The following is a 21,301-nucleotide window of genomic DNA, read 5'->3' as shown; positions in this document are numbered from 1 at the left end:
ATTAATTTGCAAACTGGATACAATTAACTTAGGCTTGAATAGAGACTGGGAATGGATGAGTCATTACACAAAGTAAAACTATTTCCCCATGGTATTTCTCCCTCCCACCCCACCCCCCACTGTTCCTCTGATATTCTTGTTAACTGCTGGAATTAGCCTACCTTGCTTGTCACCATGAAAGGTTTTCCTCCTCCCCCCCCCCCCGCTGCTGGCGATGGCTTATCTTAAGTGATCACTCTCCTTACAGTGTGTATGATAAACCCATTGTTTCATGTTCTCTGTGTGTGTGTGTATATAAATCTCTCCTTTGTTTTTTCCACCAAATGCATCCGATGAAGTGAGCTGTAGCTCACGAAAGCTTATGCTCTAATAAATTTGTTAGTCTCTAAGGTGCCACAAGTACTCCTTTTCATTTTATCTGAGGGTCAGGGATGGGAGCTTGCTGTTAACAAGCTGACTGCAGAAGGCAGTTTGTAAAGGAGACTATATCTGATCTTTCTAAATCCTCTGAGATCCCAACAATACATCAGTTGGAACAGCAGCTCTGATTTTCTAGATCTTCCATTTTGGATTTCAGTAACAAAAGTATCTTTCAAAACTGGGTGACTGGGCAACAAAATGGCAGATGAATGCAAAGTAATGCCCATTGGAAAACATAATCCCAACTATACATATAAAATGATGCCGTCTAAATTAGCCGTTACCACATGAGAAAGAAATCTTGTAGTCATTTTGGATAGTTCTCTGAAAACATTCACTCAAATGTGCAGCTGCAGTCAAATAAGCGAACAGAATGTTGGGAATCATTAAGAAAGGGATAGATAATAAGACAGAAAATATGATATTGCTAGTATATAAACCCATGGTAAGCCCACATCTTGAATAGTGTGGGCAGTATTCTCACGAAAGATATATTGGACTTGAAAAATGTTCAGAAAAAGGCAACGAAAATGATTAGGGGTATGGAATAGCTGCCGTATGAGGAGAGATTAACAAGACTGGGACTTTTCATCTTGGAAAAGAGACGACTAAGGGGGGATATGATAGAGGTCTATAAAATCACGACTCATGTGGAGAAAGTAAATAAGTGTTATTTACTCCTTCTCATAACACAAGAACTAGGGGGCCACCAAATGAGATTAAAAGGCAGCAGGTTTAAAATGAACAAAAAAGTATTTTTTCCACACAACTTACAGTCAACCTGTGGAACTCCTTGCCAGAGGATATTGTGAAGACCAAGAATATAACCGGGTTCAAAAAAGAACTAGATAAATTCATGGAGGATAGGTCCATGAATGGCTACTAGCCAGGAAGGGCAGGGATGGTGTTCCTAGCCTCTCTTTGCCAGAAGCTGGGAATGGATGACAGGTTGGATCATTTGATGATTACCTGTTCTGTTCATTCCCTCTGGGGCACCTGGCATTGGAAACTGTCAGAAGACAGGATACTGGGCTAGATGGACCTTTGGTCTGACCCAGTATGGATGTTCTTATGTTATGTTCAGTTTAACACAAAATCTGCTTGATTATATGAAGATATGCGTCAATGTCAAGTTTATCTTAGTCTAGTTCATAAGTCTGGTTTCAAGTTTTTACCTTCTTTTGGCAATGGCCATTCTTAGTGTCGGTGCTAATGTTAGCAGGTTTAACGGTTCCCATATCCGCTATCAATATTTCTTGTGAAACCCAAATCTCCTAAGTCTCACTTAGTGAGGAGTGGTCAGCTCTCTCTCTGATCTTTCACTCAACATGGCTGTTAGTATACTCTCAGCAGAGGAGGCCTCCATCTGGAGTTTTAGGAAAGGAAATCAGAGTTTAAATTTGGCTCTCTTTTAGGTCAGGACCCTTGGGCAGATTCTTAAGTTCTTTTCTAGGTATTTTTTGCATAGCAGAGACTTGAGAAAATTCATGGAGAGCCATGGGTTGAGGCAGGAAGTAGTCAACTTGCTTGATACCAACTCCCTTGAGGGGTTTCTTGACAGCAACAGCACAGCTGTTTGGCTTTCTATGGACATAGAAGAATTAACTGCAAATGCTTTAGAATGGGGTCCAACAGATTACCTCATTTATAGGAAGAAAAGTTTCAGGGTCCCCATGTGAAAGGCAGTGGAGAAATCTGCAGATGTGGAGTACTCTGTCCACATCTGCAGATGTGGAGTACTTCACTTTATCAGATATCCATGCTGTGGCCTGTAAAATTAAAGATGTGAAATTCAAAGGCCTTGACCTGCTTTTGCTTTCTGATGTTAGCTCAAGTACTAAAAATAAGAGAGAGAAATTTGTCTAAAGTTAAACACAGTTTTATAAATGTTGAGTTGAAAGAGCAGTATTAAATCCAGTTAAAGTTTGTGTGAGGTATGCAGAAAAAACAATACCTACTTTGGGACAAAGAATTACCCAACACATTTCTGAAGGAGATTAAAAAGGAATAATATCAGACGGTAGTCTCAGCGGAAGAGCAGTTTGAAAAATGTAATAATGGTATTTTATTTTCCCCACAATTGAGGGGGAGTGATAGCTCAGTGGTTCGAGCATTGGCCTGCTAAACCCAGGGTTGTGTGTTCAATCCTCAAGGGGCCATTTAGGGATCTGGGGCAAAAACTGGGGATTGGTCCTGCTTTGAGCAGGGGGTTGGACTGGATGACCTCCTGAGGTCCCTTCCAACCCTGATATTCTATGATTCAAATGGATGATGTAGGTAACTAAATCCTCAATTCTGTTAAGGGAATGACATCAGTAGGAGAATAAGGGCTTACAGGATCAGGTCTTTAGAATGTAATGTCAACTGTGGTGTTTTGTAACCTTTTATTGTTTAACTACACTTGAATGAGAATGACCGCCCTGCACTAAAAGCAGGGGGGCCGTTGTCCAGTCTTGCGGAGGAAGACAGTAGTGGTTTATGGCGGGGCGGGGGGAGAGGGGGGACAAGGTCAGAAACTGCTGCAAAAAAGGTGGTGGTCAGCTTTGCAGCATGGACTCACCCTCTTGGAATGTAAGGGTGAAAGGCTTTAAAGGAAACCCCTTTCTCCACACAACAGGCAAGGCAGCAGCGGGGGATGGGGGATGGAAAAGGGAAGGGGAAGGCAGCCAACCTAACTGCTGGTGCCTCCTTGTGGCAGATGTCCAGTGCAGATACTCCATAGGGAAGGCATCCAGTGCCCAGATAAATGGCCTGGTAAAGGACTTAAAAAGGAGGTGCTGGTTAAAGGAACGGAATGGTGCGGGGTTTGGGACTCCTATGGTTGGAATGGCAGGGAGCCAACCCCCCTTCTTATAGCCCAACTTACTCCTCCTATGGGGGGAGGAGTGTGGATGGTAAAGTCCCAGCAATGGATGTGCTGGAGGGACATGAATGGAAAAGGAGGGGGAGCTGGTGGAAGCCTCCCCCGCCCTGATAATTACAAAATAAACAGGGTTTACCTGCACTGTACACTGTACACCCAGACATCTGAAGTAAAGTTGCAGCCTGATTAAATCCATATCAGGCATCTCCTGTCCTCCTTTCGGTATAGCTGGACAACAGATCTCCTACTACGAGTATGAGGTCCAAAGCAAATGATTGTATAATTTGGCAAGTTCTTTTCAAGGCACTGGTCACAGTCTTCTCCTTGATAGAGTACTGTAGATTTGTAGGACTGGAAGGGACCTCGAGAGATCATCTAGTCCAGTCTCCTGCACTCACGGCAGGACTAAGTATTATCTAGATCATCCCTGACTGGTGTTTGTATAACCCGCTCTTAAAAATCCTACAATCTCCCTAGGCAATTTATTCCAGCACTTAACCACTCTGACAGTTAGGAAGTTTTTCCTAATGTCCAATGTAAACCTCCCTTGCTGCAATTTAAGCCCACTGCTTCTTGTCCTATTCTCAGAGGTTAAGAAGAACAATTCTTCTCCCTCCTCCTTGTAACAACCTTTTATGTACTTGAAAATTGTCATCATGTCCCCTCTCAGTCTTCTCTTTTCCATACTAAACAAACCCAATTTTCTCTCACAGGTCATGTTTTCTAGAACTTCAAGAATTTTTGTTGCTCTTCTCTGGACTTTCTCCAATTTGTCCACATTTTTCCTGAAATGTGGTGCTCAGAACTGGACACAACACTCCAACTGAGGCGTAATCAGCGTGGTGTACAGCAGAAGAATTACTTTGCATGTCTTGCTTACAACACTCCTGCTAATACATCCCGGAATGATGTTTGCTCTTTTTTTTGCAACAGTGTTACATTGTTGACTCATATTTAGCTTGTTAGCCACTTTGACCCCCAGATCCTTTTCTGTAGTACTCTTTCCTAGGCAGATGATTTCTCCAGTTTGTCCAAATAATTTTGAATTTTCATCCTATCCTCCAAAGCACTTGCAACCCCTCCCAGCGTGGTATTGTCCACAAATTTTATAAGTGTACTACTCTCTATGCCATTATCTAAATAATTGATGAAGATATTGAACAGAACCAGACCCAGAACGGATCCCTGCCAGACCCCACTTGATATGCCCTTCCAGCTTGACTGTGAACCACTGATGATTACTCTCTGGAAACAAGAAAAGGAGTACTTGTGGCACCTTAGAGACTAACAAATTTATTAGATCATAAGCTTTCGTGAGCTACAGCTCACTTCATCGGATGTTTTCCAACCAGTTATGCACTCACCTTATAGTAGCTCCATTTGGTTTGTATTTCCCTAGGTTTTTTTTATATCTTTTGTTCTTTACTGCTTAAATATTTGCAATATCTCACAACAGATGTTTATTTAATGAGAAGACATTTATAATTTTCTCTTTTCTGTGTTTGACCATGAGATTTTGTCGTCTCACTCATGGACCCTGGTGGGGTGAACAAAAAAATAAACAAATCACACTCCACTTTCCTCTCAGAAGTAACAGAGGGTAGTGTTGGGCAATCACCATCTGCCAAGAGGGACCCCTGTCATACATGCTGTCACCTTTGCCGCTCCACATATAGGTGAGGCCACTGGGGCAGACAATAAAATGATAAAGATTGCAGTGCCACCTATATGATGTTGACATGTAACTATCTGCCTTATATTCGTCAGATCCAGAGAGTGTATTTCTTGGCTTTCCAACTGCGTGGTACAGATAAGGGGCATGAAAAAGGTAATCTGCTTAGAGTTCAGTCCACACAAGTCAGAGGTGATGCTGGTAGGTAATGAAAATAATCTAGGCTATTCCTGAAAACTACACAGAACCTAAATCTAAAAATACAGAATGTGGCTACCCACTAATCTGGTGTTATCTATACGGAGGCAATTATACCATGTTTCCAAAGTAGAGAATTCTACTATTCAGTTCTGGGTACAATTCAAGGTACTGACATTGATCTATGGTACACATCCCATACCTTAGAGAGATATGTGGTCTACCTAAAAGACCACATCTCTCTCTAAGATGGGGTGGGATGCAAGAGTGAGCTGAACAGAGGGAGGGAGTGAACTGCTTTTAAAGAGCCACACTGCAAACATAGGGAGAACTGTGTTCTCTTGAGCCAGTCTCTTCCCTTCAGAATAGAGGTTCTCAGCAGACCTCCACTTCCTTTTCCTGGCAGCTGCAGATGAGGGGAACCTGCTGAGACCTACTGCCAGTTTGGAAATAAGGTACCTCCTGGCAGGAATCCAGGACCTGCAACAGAGATTCTCCCATTCTTTTCTCTTTAAAATCAGCACTACCTTTGAAGCCACTCCATTTGCTTCTGCATTCTTCTGCTCACCTCAGGCCCCCTCTTCCAGCTCCAGGAGTCTCATGCAACTGCCATTGCAAGCAGCGGTCAGACTCTACAGCATCTTATGGGAGGAAATGAAAGACTGATTTCTGTTCCTGAAGGCTGATTCTCAAGCTTGCAATCTAAACTGTGCCCACCCTTCAGGAATCACCAATGCAGTACCCTGTGGCATGTGCCATCTAACAGAAAGTGGAGACAGAAAAATTTGGCTGCAAATGTTTAACAGCCCAACCCTAAATGTTTAAAATGTAAAAATCCTCTGTGTGTTCAGTTTCCAGTTATCTATTTTTCTCTGCCCAAAGCAGGCAGAAGTCCACAAACACTTGGAATGACTGACTCACAGGGATAAAGGTATGAAACAAAGATACCTAAGTGTGTGGAGAGTGTTGGTCTCTTTAAAATGTATTTCATGTAAGTATATCCAACATCCCAAGAAGATATCTTCACAAGAACTTACGACTTACCAAGAATAAAAAGGGAAATTTCTACAAGATTAAACAATACATTTATGAGATGTATTCTTGTAACTTAAATTGACATATGCTCCGGTACAGATAGAAGAAATGACCCATGGGACAATAAGTGATGTAAGATGATGGATGAATTTTTTTAAAATTGACTTTAAACATCTCTAGTTTTCATATGTACTCAACTACTATAAAATAAACCCCTCTTCTCGATACTGCATTAAGAAGTTGCATTTTTATCTAGCATTTGTGGTGACATGTATTCAAGCTTTTCTCTCATGGTTTATGTTATCATTAGATAACCTCATTATAAATGTAGTCCTAGTGTAATCTCTCTCTCCTTCTCTCTCATCCTGGGCATGAGTTGAACATCTCTGTTTACAGCAGAGGTCAGGGTCTTTTGGTTCCTATTACTTACTATATGTATGTCATTGTGCATGTGTGCAAACGCACACACACATAGACACACACAGTTATCCATTTTAAATAACCCTCTGTAAATTGCTCATAGTTTTCTCAGTCAAATTCCTTTGGACTGAAACCTTCCAAGTTTCATTTCAAACCAAAAGAGGATTTTCTGTTTGGAAGTTTGAAACAAACATAATTTACTCATTTTAAGTTACTAGGGCATGAACAACCCACAACTCTCTATTTTACAGATTTATACTGCAGTGATGGGTTCTGTATCTAAGCACTTACAATAATCCATAGCACAATACATGTTCAAAATACTACACAGCCATTAACCAACTAACCTTTACAACACCCAATCAAGACAGGTGTTATCGCCTATGGGGAAATTGAGGTGTAGTTACAAAGTGCCTTACTTAAATGAAACACAGAAAATTACTGGCATAGCCAGGGTTAGAGCTAGGGTCTGAATTCTGTTCCCATTCATCCAGACCCTATTGCCTCACATTCCAGTCAGAAATTTTGTTCCATAACTCAAAAATGACTGCCCACAGCCTCCACCTGGGGAAGTTACAGCGCAGCACTTTAGTGCAAACTGCTATTCACACTCCTGTAGTTCAAACTGCAGGGCAGTGCAGATATGGCCCTACTTACCTAAATTTTCAAGTGTGCTTAAGAGACTTAAGAGCCCAAGTCCCATTTTCAAAAGTGACTTAGGGCCAGATTTTTTTTACAAGTATTTAGGCAGCTAATTCCCATTATTTTCAATGTAGTTAGACACCTACAAAAGTCTAAAAATGTGCCCCTTAGGCACTTACAAGCCCAAGTGCCTATGTCACTTTTGAAAATGGGACTTGTGCTCCTAAGTTACTAATGTGCTTTCAAAAACTTTACCCATAAGCTAAGAACTTCAAACTTACAGAAGCTTTTCTGTAGATCTGACTGGAACTTAAAAAATAAGTGAAGTCTGAAGAAAATTAGTTCAGTAGTTTTGAAGCCATTAACATGTTAAAATTACCAAGTTTATATGTCATTCACACTGTTCAACAGAAAGCAACTCAGACCACTGGGCATTAAGAAATTGCTTACACTACAGCTCCACTAAAGTACTGTTACAGTTTAAAGAGGATTCAGCAGTTTAATCAGGTTGGACACTTCCCTTTGAGGATAGTACTGGAAATTGGAAATCCTGATATTTCAACCAAATCCGTTTTCATCCCAAATCAGTATAAAAATTGAAAATATCATAACTTATAATGGAATGAAAAGCTTTAAAAATGCTGATTTGGAAATGATTTGGAAACATTTCTGTCATACAACCACCACCTCCAGGACACCCCTTGGTTGGCTCAGGATGGACCTGCAAGCAGCCCCTCCTTTGATTTCCCTCTTCCAGAATCCTAGTAACTAGGACTAGAATTCCCCAGCAACAGTACATTCAGTCTGTTAAGTCCACAGTCCATCACCAGACCAAGTATAGCTTAGTGAAATTTGTTCAAAGTCAGTGGAATCTGTATGCTCTGCAACTGAAATAGTTTAGAATTTTTCTTTTTTTCCTTCAAAAAATAAACAGGAGAAATTTATTTAAAAAAATATAAAATAAAAAAGGAGTGATAATGCAATGAAATGAAATGAAAAGGTTGAGTTATCAGTCACTCAAAAGGCAGGAAGTTCCAAGTGTTAAGAATGCTCCAACAATCCTAATTTGGCCACCTGGCATATAAACAATATTTTATGGCACCTTAGAGACTAACAAATTTGAGCATAAGCTTTTGTGGGCTACAGCCCACTTCATCAGATGCATAGAATAGAACATATAATAAGAGGATATATATACATACAGAGAACATGAAAAGGTGGAAGTTGCCATACCAACTCTAAGAGGCTAATTAATTAAGATGGGCTATTATCAACAGGAGAAAAAAACTTTTGTAGTGATAATCAAGATGGCCTGTTTCAGACAGTTGACAAGAAGGTGGGAGGATACTTAACATGGGGAAATAGATTCAATTTGTGTAATAACTCAGCCACTCCCAGTCCCTATTCACACCTTTAAGTCTCTTACTGAGTGACCAGAGAGGTTGAAGTGTTCTCCGACAGGTTTTTGAATGTAATGATTCTTGATGTCAGATTTGTGTCCATTTATTCTTTTGCATAGAGACTGTATGGTTTGGCCAATGTACACGGCAGAGGGGCATTGCTGGCACATATCACATTGGTAGATGTGCAGGTGAACGAGCCTCTTATGGTGTGGCTGATGTGATTAAGTCCTATGATGGTGTCCCTTGAATAGATATGTGGACAGAGTTGGCATCGGGCTTTGTTGCAAGGATATGTTTCTGGGTTAGTGTTTTCGTTGTGGGGTGTGTGGTTGCTGGTGAGTATTTGCTTCAGGTTGGGGGGCTGTCTGTAAGTGAGGACTGGTCTGTCTCCCAAGATCTGTGAGAGTGAGGGATCATCTTTCAGAATAGGTTGTAGATCTTTGATGATGCGCTGAAGAGATTTTGGGGGCTGAAGGTGAAGGCTAGTGGCGTTCTGTTATTTTGTTTGTTGGGCCTGTCATGTAGTAGGTGACTTCTGGGTACTCTTCTGGCTCGGTCAATCTTCAAGTCAGCGGCACTGCTATGGGTACCAGCATGGCCCCACAGTATGCCAACATTTTTATGGCGGACTTAGAACAAAGCTTCCTTAGCTCTCGTCCCCAAACGCCCCTACTCTACTTGCGCTACATTGATGACCTCTTCATCATCTGGACCCATGGAAAAGAAGCCATTGAGGAATTCCACCATGATTTCAATAATTTCCATCCCACCATCAACCTCAGCCTGGACCAATCCACACAAGCGGTCCATTTCCTGGACACTATTGTTCTAATAAGCGATGGTCACATAAACACCACCCTATACCAGAAACCTACTAATCACTTTACTTACCTACATGCCTTCAGCTTCTATCCAGGACACACCACATGATCCATTGTCTACAGCCAAGCTTTAACATAAAACTGCTGAACTGGAATTAATTTGCAAACTAGATACCATTAACTTGGTCTTGAATAGAGACTGGGAGTGGCTGGGTCATGCCATGAATATTTTTTTAATGATTCAAAATCTAAAATAGTTTTTAAAAAAACCTTTTAAAACTGAAAATCAATTTCCTTTTGCAAAGAGGTTATTCTCTTTGTATTAAAGGGAAATGCACAGTAACTAGTTAACATTTTAAGCATTCTGCTTTCACTCTTACAGATATCTCCAGTCTTCAAAAAGTATTATATGTAGTCATGCCCAACTAACATTTTCCATTTCATTCAAAGGGTTTTTATGGTTCAGTATTACAGCAATGTACAAATTTGACAGTTTGCAATAGGATCTATTCATTGTATCAAATCATTCTGACAGTAAGTACTATACAGCTGGTAATGCCATTTTTGTACCACACATTAAAAATCTTACAATGGTAGTAACATAAGAATGTACTAAATTGTGTTTTGTACATGATTTTAATGAGTCTGTGCATTTTAATTGGCATTAGAAATTGTAGTAGGTTGATCAATTATTGTATCATCTGTATTTTAACATTGTTTTAATTAGAAAAAGTGTCTGTGCTATTTAAAGCTATTTCAATAACAATGTTAAAATGATTTGGACATGTGATTAAACAAGCTCAAGTCTCTATCTCTTTGCCTATTTTCCTCTTTCTTTCTTCAAAAATGTGAGCACGTGAACCAGTCAATGTATAAGTTAAAGTATAGTATAATGATTTTCCTTGATTGCCTCTCTAGCAATATATTTAGAAATGCTGTGAGGTAATTAATAGTTCTTTACATGACAACAGTGGTATACATCACTGTCAAATATTTCTTTAGTCTTTCTGAAATACAGTTGCAGTAGTTCCACAGTTCCATTTCAGTTTAACAAATGAATTTTATTGCAAAACAAGAACAAAGAAGATAAGCAATATCTGCAAATGTATTTAATTCTATTTTTAGATTTTCTTATTAAAACAGAAGGATAGGTAAGAGAACGCTTGCCCATTCTTTTAAAACCTCAAATGCATTTTTCCATTGATTCCACTCTTCATTTGGCTTACCACAGTGAAACCTCTCTATTTTCAGAATTGATGTACCTTTCAAAACTATAATCTTTGGCTTTCAAGCTCACTATTATTTGCCTTCAGGTGAAAATTTTAAAGTGCATAGGCTTCTAAACAAAATACTACAACATCAGCCAGATACTGAAGGGCTTGTAGATCAGTCATCATCGCTGTATAAATTTCTTTTCAAAATAATGTTCCTCACTAAGAGTACACTTGCGCTTATTCTCAGTTCACTTGTCAAATACAAATTTGAGGTCACTGAAAGCCCAAGGGCAACTTCAACTATTGCAAAACTCATTTTCTACGTCTATTTTGTTGGGGAAATAGAATTTCAAATGTAAAAATAATAGGAAGCGCTACAGATAAAGAAACAAAGGCATATGATGTACATGTTTCGGTACAGCATTGCAGCGACTGCCTGTTGGGGCAAACTCAATCTATATTATCCAAGCATTTTAAAGCTTAAATAGTAACAAAGGTAGATAATACATTTTGCTAATGACAGGTTTCAGAGTGGTAGCCATGTTAGTCTGTATCAGCAAAAAAAAACCGATGAGTGAGTAACAGTAGGGGAAAAAAATTAGCATGGGAAATAGTTTTTACTTTGTGTAATGACCCATCCACTCCCAATCTTTATTCAAGCCTAATTTAATGGTCCTCACCCACAAGTATTTCACATTTGGGGACAGTGGCACTACTATGGGTACCCGTATGGCCCCACAGTATACCAACATTTTTATGGAGGACTTAGAACAATGCTTCCTCAGCTCTCGGCCCTTAACACCTCTACTCTACTTACGCTACATTGATGACATCTGCATCATCTGGACCCATGGAAAAGAAGCCCTTGAGGAATTCCACCATGATTTCAACAATTTCTATCCTATCATCAACCTCAGCCTGGACCAGTCCACACAAGAGATCCACTTCCTGGACACTACAGTGCTAATAAGCGATGGCCACATAAACATCACCTGTACCGGAAACCTACTGACCGCTATACTTACCTACATGCCTCCAGTTTTCATCCAGACCACATCACACAATCCATTGTCTACAGCCAAGCTCTAAGATACTACCACATTTGCTCCCATCCCTCAGACAGAGATAAACACCTACGAGATCTCTAGCAAGCGTTTTTAAAACTACAATACTCACCTGCTGAAGTGAAGAAACAGATTGACAGAGCCAGAAGAATACCCAGAAGTCACCTACTACAGGACAGGCCCAACAAAGAAAACAACAGAACGCCACTAGCCATCACCTTCAGCCCCCAACTAAAACCTCTCCAGTGCATCATTAAGGATCTACAACCTATCCTGAAGGACGATCCCTCACTCTCACAGATCTTGGAAGACAGGCCAGTCCTTGCTTACAGACAGCCCCCTAACCTGAAGCAAATACTCACCAGCAACCACACACCAAAAACACTAACCCAGGAACCTATCCTTGCAACAAAGCCTGTTGCCAACTCTGTCCCCATATCTATTCAAGGGATACCATCATAGGACCTAATCACATCAGCCACACCATAAGAGGCTCGTTCACCTGTACATCTACCAATGTGATATATGCCATCGTGTGCCAACAATGTCCCTTTGCCATGTACATTGGCCAAACTGGACAATCTCTATGGAAAAGAATAAATGGACACAAATCAGACATCAAGAATTATAACATTCAAAAACCAGTAGGAGAACACTTCAACCTCCCTGGTCACTCAATTTCAGACTTAAAAGTTGCAATTCTCCAACAAAAAAACTTCAAAAACAGACTCCAACGAGAAACTGAATTGAAATTAATTTGCAAACTGGACACCACTAACTTAGGCTTGAATAAGGACTGGGAGTGGATGGGTCATTACACAAAGTAAAACCTATTTCCCCATGCTAATTCCCCCCCCCCCATTACTCATACCTTCTTTCAGAGTAGCAGCCGTGTTAGTCTGTATTCGCAAAAAAGAAAAGGAGTACTTGTGGCACCTTAGAGACTAACAAATTTATTTGATGCATCCGATGAAGTGAGCTGTAGCTCATGAAAGCTTATGCCCAAATACATTTGTTAGTCTTTAAGGTGACACAAGTACTCCTTGTTTTTTTGGCTAATGAATTCATCGTGTACTATTCAGAGATGATTTTAGAGAAGATGTTTTGAATATAGCATCTTAGTAAAGGAGAGCTAATGATTACATTTTAACTGGTACTCTGATTTCAGATGAAACATTTAAACACAGTGAGCCTGATTCTCATTTACATTAAGACATCACTCTGGCAGGGTAAACAGGCCTTAGTGTAAATGAGAATCAGGTCCAGTATTCCTGCTGGTTTACATTTATGGGCCAAATCCCTGGATATCCATGGGAAGTGTGTGTGTGTGTGTGTGTGTGTGTGTGTGTGTGTGTGTGTGTGTGTGTGTATTTGAGAGGTAAGTTTTTCTTGATATATCCAAGGATTTCTTCACTCTGCTATGGAATGTGACTGTATTTTTTATTTCATGCCAAAACAAAGTAATAACATTCTTTTGAAACTAAAGAGTGTATTCAAGTTACTCTGAGTGAAATCCTGGCCCCATTAAAGTAAATGGGAGTTTTGCCATTGACTTCAATGGGGTCAGGAATTCACTATCTGTTTCTATCACATAGAGCTGCGTAAAATTAAGCAGCCAAGGAAAATATCCTTTGTAGTACAGTTGGCAGGAGTTTTCACCTTAGTTTCACTCTGTGATTTAGCGTTCAAATGGACCCAAACCCAAAGCTAAACTGAGGCAAAACCTTCAGGTTTTACCTTTTTGGGCTGAAACCATGAGATCCACAAATAGGCCCAGTTCTGCTATAGACTTCACCCCAGCTCACTAACCTGGTCCAAGCTGACACCATCTTCAAAGCGCTAAATAAATCTGCCCCCCCTTCTTTTGTCAAACCTCATGTTCCCCCCACTCCCAATCCCCTTTTCCAAAGCTCCCAACCTCGGTCTCCCATCTGTCAAATTCTCCCATGTTCACTTTTGTGCCTTCTTCTATGAAGCATTCTATGTATTATATAACATCCCTGAGCTCATCTGTAAGGCTTTTACCTTGTCCACATTTAAGTCCCTCTTGAAGACCCACTTCTGCCATGCTACCTATAGTGAGACAAGGTCACTTGTATATAAATAGCATTTGAAACTGCCTATTACAATTATTCCCCTAGACCTTTGTCTACTTATTTGTCCTTTGACTATCCCTCTGAAGTTTTTGGAAAGCACCCAAAATATATATCGCAGGCACTACCACAAATGAATAGTAGTAATAAGTTTTGGGATTAGTAATGAAATCTTTAACAAGGTGAGATTGTGACAGTTTCATTATAAGTCTCACATATTTTTAGCCACTGCCTGCAACACCTAGGTATTGACCAGGCCTGATGCTGCCTATTTTATGATAGTGGGGAAGATCACAAACTATAACTTGACAGAGACATTTGGTAGTTCAAATGCCTGTTTTATGGTTTTTGGGCCAGAACATGCCTTGGCCCTATGGGGGTATGAAAGGCAGGGAGGAGGCATAAACATCCTCCTACCTTACAAAAGGGCCAGCCACAATCTGAGCCTTCCATACACCTAAGAAAGAACAGAAACAGAAGGAAACCAGCAACAAAACTTACAGAATCTCATCAACATGTCACTCTGCAATGCCCCAGAGGACTTCAGTTTTGACAGATCTTCAGAATGGACAGACTAGAAGCAGTATTTTGTAATATTTCAAATTGCAAACAAACTCCAGAAAGATATTGGACATATATAGGTTTCTTCTTTAATTTATGTTTTGGGGAATCAAGCAGGGTATATCTTTAAATCCTTGGACTTCACTGAAAACAGTCACAAAGACGACTATGAAAGGGTTCTGGCTATGTTTGATGCATTCTTTATACCCCAGAGAAATGTGGTTTATGAATGAGCATGTTTTCACCAGAGAAATCAAGAACCAGAGGGAAATGATGAATGTTTTATAAGAGCTATGCATACATTGGCTGAAAACTGTCATTTTGGGAATGCAAAAGATGAATATATCAGAGATAGGCTGGTTATTGGCTTAACAGAGAAACTTTTCACAGCAATTACAACTGAAGAGAGATTTAACCCTAGCCCTAGCTATACAGAGAGCAAAGCAGTCAGAATAAGTCAAATGACAGAACCAAAGGCAGAAGCAATTTGAAAAACCTGAAACTAGCTCAGAAGCTCTAAATTGACCCTTGAGTCTTAAAAGTCGTTATCATAAAACCCCTGAGGCAAGGAGAGAGAACTACTAGGCTAAGAGGGACAAATTCCAGCCTACATGCACAAAGTGTGAAAAAGTCATATCCCAAGAGATGACAATCCAGCCAGAGGCACATGGTATAATAAATGCATGAAATATAGACATTTTCCAGTAGTTTGCTGCACCAAGGCAGTCAGGGAGTGGGCTCATATTACAGACAATCAAGAGCCATTGTTTCTGGTATCTATCACTTGAGATGACATTGAGCCTGCCTGGAGAGTGAAACTGAATATTAAAGGCAAGACTATTAACTTTAAAACTGACTCAGGCACTGAGGTCACAATCATCTCAGAAGGGACTTATAATCCCCTTCAACCCCTCCCAGAGCTGAAGTCACCTGACACAGCTCTGACTAGTGCTGGAGGTATTCTGAACTGCATGGGCCAGTTCGCCATAGAAACAATTTACAAAGACAAAAATTTGCATTCAGTGTGCATGAGACCAAAGGATCAAAGACAAACAACTTTCTAAGTCACACCGTGGCAGCAGGAGTGGGCCTAGTGAGAAGGTGAAAACTCAGAGGATTTGATGATACTGGACTTTTGAAACGTGATCCAGTACATCTTAATTTAAGAGACAATGCTGAACCATATAGTGTATAAACACCTCTACAGGAGAGATAGGAAGAGATTAGCTACAAATGTATGCATATTCAGAGGACATCACTACCACATCATCGTGGACTATTTTTCCAGGTACTTGAAAGACAAAACATGTTGCAGGGTCAAGAAACTGAAGGGCATTTTTTCCTCACGTCAGTATTCCAGGACAACTACGACTGACAACAGACCACAATTCACTGCGGAAAAAATTTAAGTCGTTCTGAACAAAATATGGTTTTGATCATATTTGTAGAAGCCCGTTACCCACAAGTGCATGGAGAGGCTGAGAGACAGCCAAGAAAATCCAGTAGCAGGAAGATCCATTCCTTGCTCTTCTGAGTTACAGATCAACACCAATAGCAGCTATTGGATATAGTCCAGCACAACTCCTAATGGACAGATAACTCAGAATTACTGTTCTAACTTTGGAAAAGAACTATCTCCAAAGTGGCCAGGCATCAAGAGAATAGATTAGATAAAAAGACTAAAAACAGCTTTATGAACACTTTTACAACAGACATCACTCAAAGAAATGCCAGGTCTAGAACCTGGTGACTGTGTTTGTGTCAAATTGGGTGGAGAAAAGGGATGGACAACTCCAGTTGTCAAAGAAAAACAACAACAGTAACAGATTGTTGGGGTTCAAAGTAATTTACTCCTTTTGTTGTCATCTACCCCCAATACAGGGTGGCACTGCCCCTTTCAGGGGGAAGAGGTCTCTGCACCTATGATAGTGAGGGCCTGAAAGAAGGCACCTGGGCCTAAATGGGAGACTGGGTAAGTCATGATGGAGAGCTGGTAAAAAAGAAACTGAGAGATCAGACATGGGGCTCTCACTGCCAAGAAACCTGGAGCAAGAGGAAGGCCCAGGGGAGCATCCCTGTAGCTACTGTCCTGTACAAGGGGCAGGGATCTGGGAATAGATCAAGAGAGATGTGAGACTTTCATTAAGCCAGCACAGGTAGACATTGTTTGTATTATTCTTTCATTTGAGCTTTAGAACTTTAGTAGGGACTCTGAAGGTAAGTCTAAGAGCCCTCCAATCTGAAAGTCAATTGACACAGATGAGGAGCCTGGATTCACAGAAGGGAGCAGTGCCAGAACCCTTTCAGCTATGGTACTGAACTTTATTTTATAGATTTATAGATACTAAGGTCAGAAGGGACCATTATGATCATCTAGTCTGACCTCCTGCACAACACAGGCCACAGAATCTCACCCATATTAATAAAATAACCCATCGCATATTCCAGTCTGTGTTGGAGAAGTGTTCTTGATGAGCCCTGAGAAGGGAAAAACGAGCTGGCCACCACACCGGAAAGGCTGCCCTACACCACAAGGGGGTTTCCAAGATGGAGATCCATGAAAATCCCTTACTGCAGACCTCTCAAGTAACAGTGTATCAATTCACTGACGTTAAATCATTATAGAATCTTTCAAGAGGGTGAACAGTGTGATACACTACTTTACAAATTAGATGTACAAACAATGCTCATTCATTAAATTTAAATGTAATTAACCAAGACCGGGAAAGATATGATTTAATGCTCTAAAACAAGATTACAGTACAGTCCTCCCTCACAATAAGGCTGTCTAAAATAATACTACATTTATGGCAGCTATAAAAAATACTGGCTCCCATCTTCATTGTATTCAGTTGAGTTCTTTCATTATAACATCCATCTCACTCAAAAATGCAAAGCCCTTTGTTTTCAAGAACAGCATTAAGGAAAGTATGCACCATGTTTCAAAACTTTAAGCAATTTCTGGGAGGTCAAAAAGCAGCGTAAATATTAAAGGAGGTTTTGACAATTAAAAAAACTGAGAAACTTGATCAAACTTAAATTAATGGAAGAAGAAAAATAATTTTATAGATTATAGAAAGGTGTTTAAGGCTCTGTAGATGGTCTATAATAATCAGAAATGACCTATTGACTTGCAAGTAATGTAACGTCACAAAAGTTCATACATTTTGGCTTTGTGAACACACTAACCAATTTAAAATTAATTCAAGCCTTCCTCCCAAAGCAATTTTTTATTCTTCTGTGGTTTAAGCCACAGGCAGCCCATCAGAGGAGGGAACTTCATATATAGGGGTTATTTATCCCCACAATACTTGGCAAATTTAACATTTCTAGAGTCTCAAGAAAACAAACCCTCACCAACCAAATTATTGTCATCATATCTGTGACTGTTTAGGTTCCTCAAAAGTATGCAAGCATTACGTTCATATACAGTGCTTCCTGTGTTCATATATTCAGATTAATGAGAATTTGAGGCTGACTCAAGCAAATTAAACAGTCACTGTAGCTTAAAAATGAAATTTTGAGAGCCTTCTCTCACACAGTGAGAACCCATATACAATAGGGCTACATTGCTATGTATTGAAATAAGAAAGTCTGACTTCAGCTGCAGGAAAATGGGGAAGGGGAGGACAACAGGGCATTGTCCATATTTCTGGTTTTCCAAAAAATATACTAGAAGTAAGGACAGGCTGAAACAGCGTTTGGGAATATTTCATACATTAGATAGGGAGTTTTAGAGTTTCTCTATAACAGATTGTATAAGGGAGCCAAAAAGGTTTAGGAAAACGTTCAATATTCATTACAGAGTTAGTCTATAAAGCCTACGAAGACTTGAGAAATCTCAATGAACAAAGACCAACTGTCAGACATGCCTCCGTTTTAAGAATGGCTAAAGCTGCAGTTCAAAATTAAAAATAGTTACAAAATATAAAGCATAATGAATTAAAATTAACAATTGATAGTTCACAATGTTACAGCAAGGAAAGGGTAGCTCAAGGTTAAATATATCAATAAGCATTTTTTCCATAACATTTGGTGTGGATAAACAGAACAGATGGGGTTGTTTCCCAAACTTTTCTTTTCTTTTACACTGGACGGGATCACTTTCCTTTTGTCAGAGGAAGTCTGTGTAATATTGATGCATAGTCTGATAAATTATGTAATTTAGGTCTAACCCCACAGGGAAAATTCTCTTTGATTTAACAAATGCTTCTATATGTTTCTCACTAGTGCATGGGACTTTCTGCTGGATGGAAGGATTATCTGGGGCTATGCATGGGTTTGAGCATTTGTAATTGAAGCTTTTGTGTTAGTGTTTCTCACTGCTTTTTCAAGTCCCCAAGGAGCCATTTATTAGCCATTATCCAATATAATGTGCAATCTGGTCTGTGCGCATTCCTCAATTCCTGGATGGTAAAAATACCATCAGACCACCATGTCTCATCATTTTAACTTCATAAATGGCTCCCGGGGGGAGGGAACACACAGCCCTCATTTCTGAGATATTCTAATTTATTTAGTTTCAGCAGGATCCTTAATGAGCACTCACAGCAGTATTAGGATAGTGGTTGCAAATGCTCATTGTTTTTCCTTCCTTTACTCTATGGCAAAGGCCCCTTACACAAGGTTATAACCCAGAACTAGGCTGAAGAATTAAAATACCTAAATTATCATTATACATGAAAAACAACATGCCAATCCTTGGCAAATTCTCTCTTAACTGGTTTCAGAGTAGCAGCCATGTTAGTCTGCATTCGCAAAAAGAAAAGGAGTACTTGTGGCACCTTAGAGACTAAAATTTATTTGAGCATAAGCTTTCGTGAGCTCAGCTCACTTCATCGGATGCAACCGATGAAGTGAGCTGTAGCTCACAAAAGCTTATGCTCAAATAAATTTGTTAGTCTCTAAGGTGCCACAAGTACTCCTTTTCTCTTTTAACTGACATTTAAATTTCACCCTGAAATGTATGTGAATGTACCTAACCAGAGATGAGATTTTGTATACATTTCAAAACACCAGCACATTTTTAAATGGAAAGGAATGTATGGAGCTTTACTACTCACCAATTTTAATCTCTGCAAAGGTATTCTGCTAGTGTCTACTGGTGTCCTCTCTGTGACATTACCAAATCTTACTTCTGGAATTGCGATTGCGCACATCACATGTGCCCACCTGCAAAAAGTGGCAAGTCAATAACACCAAAAAATTGTACAGAAATGTGATCATTAAAAACAATGCACCCCTCAAATAAAACCAAACCATCCACCATTTAGTCCTTCCCTATTGCATTTCTTTGCTTTATTTTATGAGCTGCAACAATAACAAAAAGGTCAAAATGCAAGGTCAATTCACAGTGTTTATCTTTAAGATTTAATTTTAAGTAGCACTAGACAGTAAAAAATTGGTTTATTTCAGAGATGGAAAGATCAGCACAACAAAATAAATGGATTATGCTGGAAAAGTGATGGCAATACAATATGCCACACCAATACCACTTGCACATATGAGGCAAACCAGTCAAGACATTTTTTTAATAAGATGTTGCAATCTAGTTTTGAAAATATTTGCCAGAAATGTATGTTTCAACATTAGAGAAAAATCCTTATGTTAACACAGATCTATTGTAAATGCCCTTTCAAGTATTTTCACTTGTTTTACAGAGTGCAAAGCTTTTGTAGTGGTGCCAGGAATGTTTGTACATATAGCCTACGCAATATGTCATTTGTAAAATTTACAGTTTAAATATAGCACTTTAGATTAACCCTAATTAGATCTAAGTGGGTATTTTTAGTCAACCCCCATATTCACACTCACACTCAACTACCAAAGCCCAGTACCCAGCTACACTGTCGGGATTCTGTGTTGCCAGGCAAACAGACACAGAGTTAGAACAGAATGAAGCAGCAGCATTATTACCCTCTCAGAATTTGGCACAACTGCACAAATAGAGGGATGGAATGCTCTTGGGGATGTCCTTGCCATCATCTGTGAGTTGGATCCTTGTGATTGGAGAAAGCAACATCTGGGATCACTGCACCTCATGACTAAGGACTCACCAAAACACACCTCACTGCAACTGCAGGAAGTCAGCTGAGTGGGACAAGAGTATGCTGCATCTGAACATAATAGCTGCCAATACAAGTTACTGCCAGATTCTCCTAGTAGTGGTTCAAAATACAAATAGACAGCCAAACAAAAAACTCCATAACCTTTGTTATGATGACATTAAGATTGAGAGTATATGTTAGCAACTAACGGGTAAAAACCCAGAAAAGAACATCATAACTAGCAAAAAAACAAACCATAAAACCCAGGAAACTGTGTTAAATTTAAATATGTGTCTGTCTGGAAATTCACAGTTGGCTAACAGATCTACTTCAGCATATTCAAAGAGTCGAATAAGGTTCACTGGGTTTGGTGAAGTCCTTGGTGACTTCCCTAAAACTTGCAGTTAGAGCAGGAGGGAAGAAAGTAATGAACCTTCTACAATTTGAAGGAGGGAGAATACCTCCACGCCTCGATTCTGATGTCTGCTCTTCTCCACCATCCTCCAATCAGTTGCCCCTCACTATGTATTGTTATATAGTCTAGAAATGAGAAAATTGAGGGGGTATATGATAAATATGTAAAAGACTGTTCTAAAGAGGATGGTGATGAATTGTTCTCCATGTCCACCAAGGGTAATCAGGTTAGTTTGCAGCAAGGGAAATTTAGGGTAGATATTAAGAAATTTTTTCTAACTATAAGGATTGTTAAGCACTGGAATGGGTTGTTAAGGGAGGTTGTGGAAGCCCCGTAACTGGGGGTTAGACAAACACCTGTCAGCGATAGTCCAGGGATAATCCTGCCTTAGCACAGGAAGGACCACTAGAGGTCCCTTCCAGCCCTACATTTC

General features: G+C 39.8%; 1 protein-coding gene across 10 annotated transcripts in view; it reads right to left on the bottom strand.

Annotated features, from left to right (window-relative positions):
* The window catches only part of KDM4C (lysine demethylase 4C), a 461,886-nt gene that overhangs the window by 101,976 nt on the left and 338,609 nt on the right, over positions 1 to 21,301 (bottom strand). For all 10 annotated transcript variants that reach the window (XM_038401809.2, XM_043514915.1, XM_043514911.1 and 7 more), the window contains one exon: positions 19,470 to 19,578. In XM_038401809.2, coding sequence (XP_038257737.1) covers positions 19,470 to 19,578 — 109 coding nt within the window. The remainder of the gene's footprint in view (positions 1 to 19,469; positions 19,579 to 21,301) is intronic.

This window comes from Dermochelys coriacea, chromosome 5, assembly GCF_009764565.3.
Source record: "Dermochelys coriacea isolate rDerCor1 chromosome 5, rDerCor1.pri.v4, whole genome shotgun sequence".
Taxonomy (NCBI): domain Eukaryota; kingdom Metazoa; phylum Chordata; order Testudines; family Dermochelyidae; genus Dermochelys; species Dermochelys coriacea.
The sequence above is the reverse complement of the archived record's forward strand: the minus strand, read 5'-3'. Positions and strand labels throughout refer to the sequence as shown.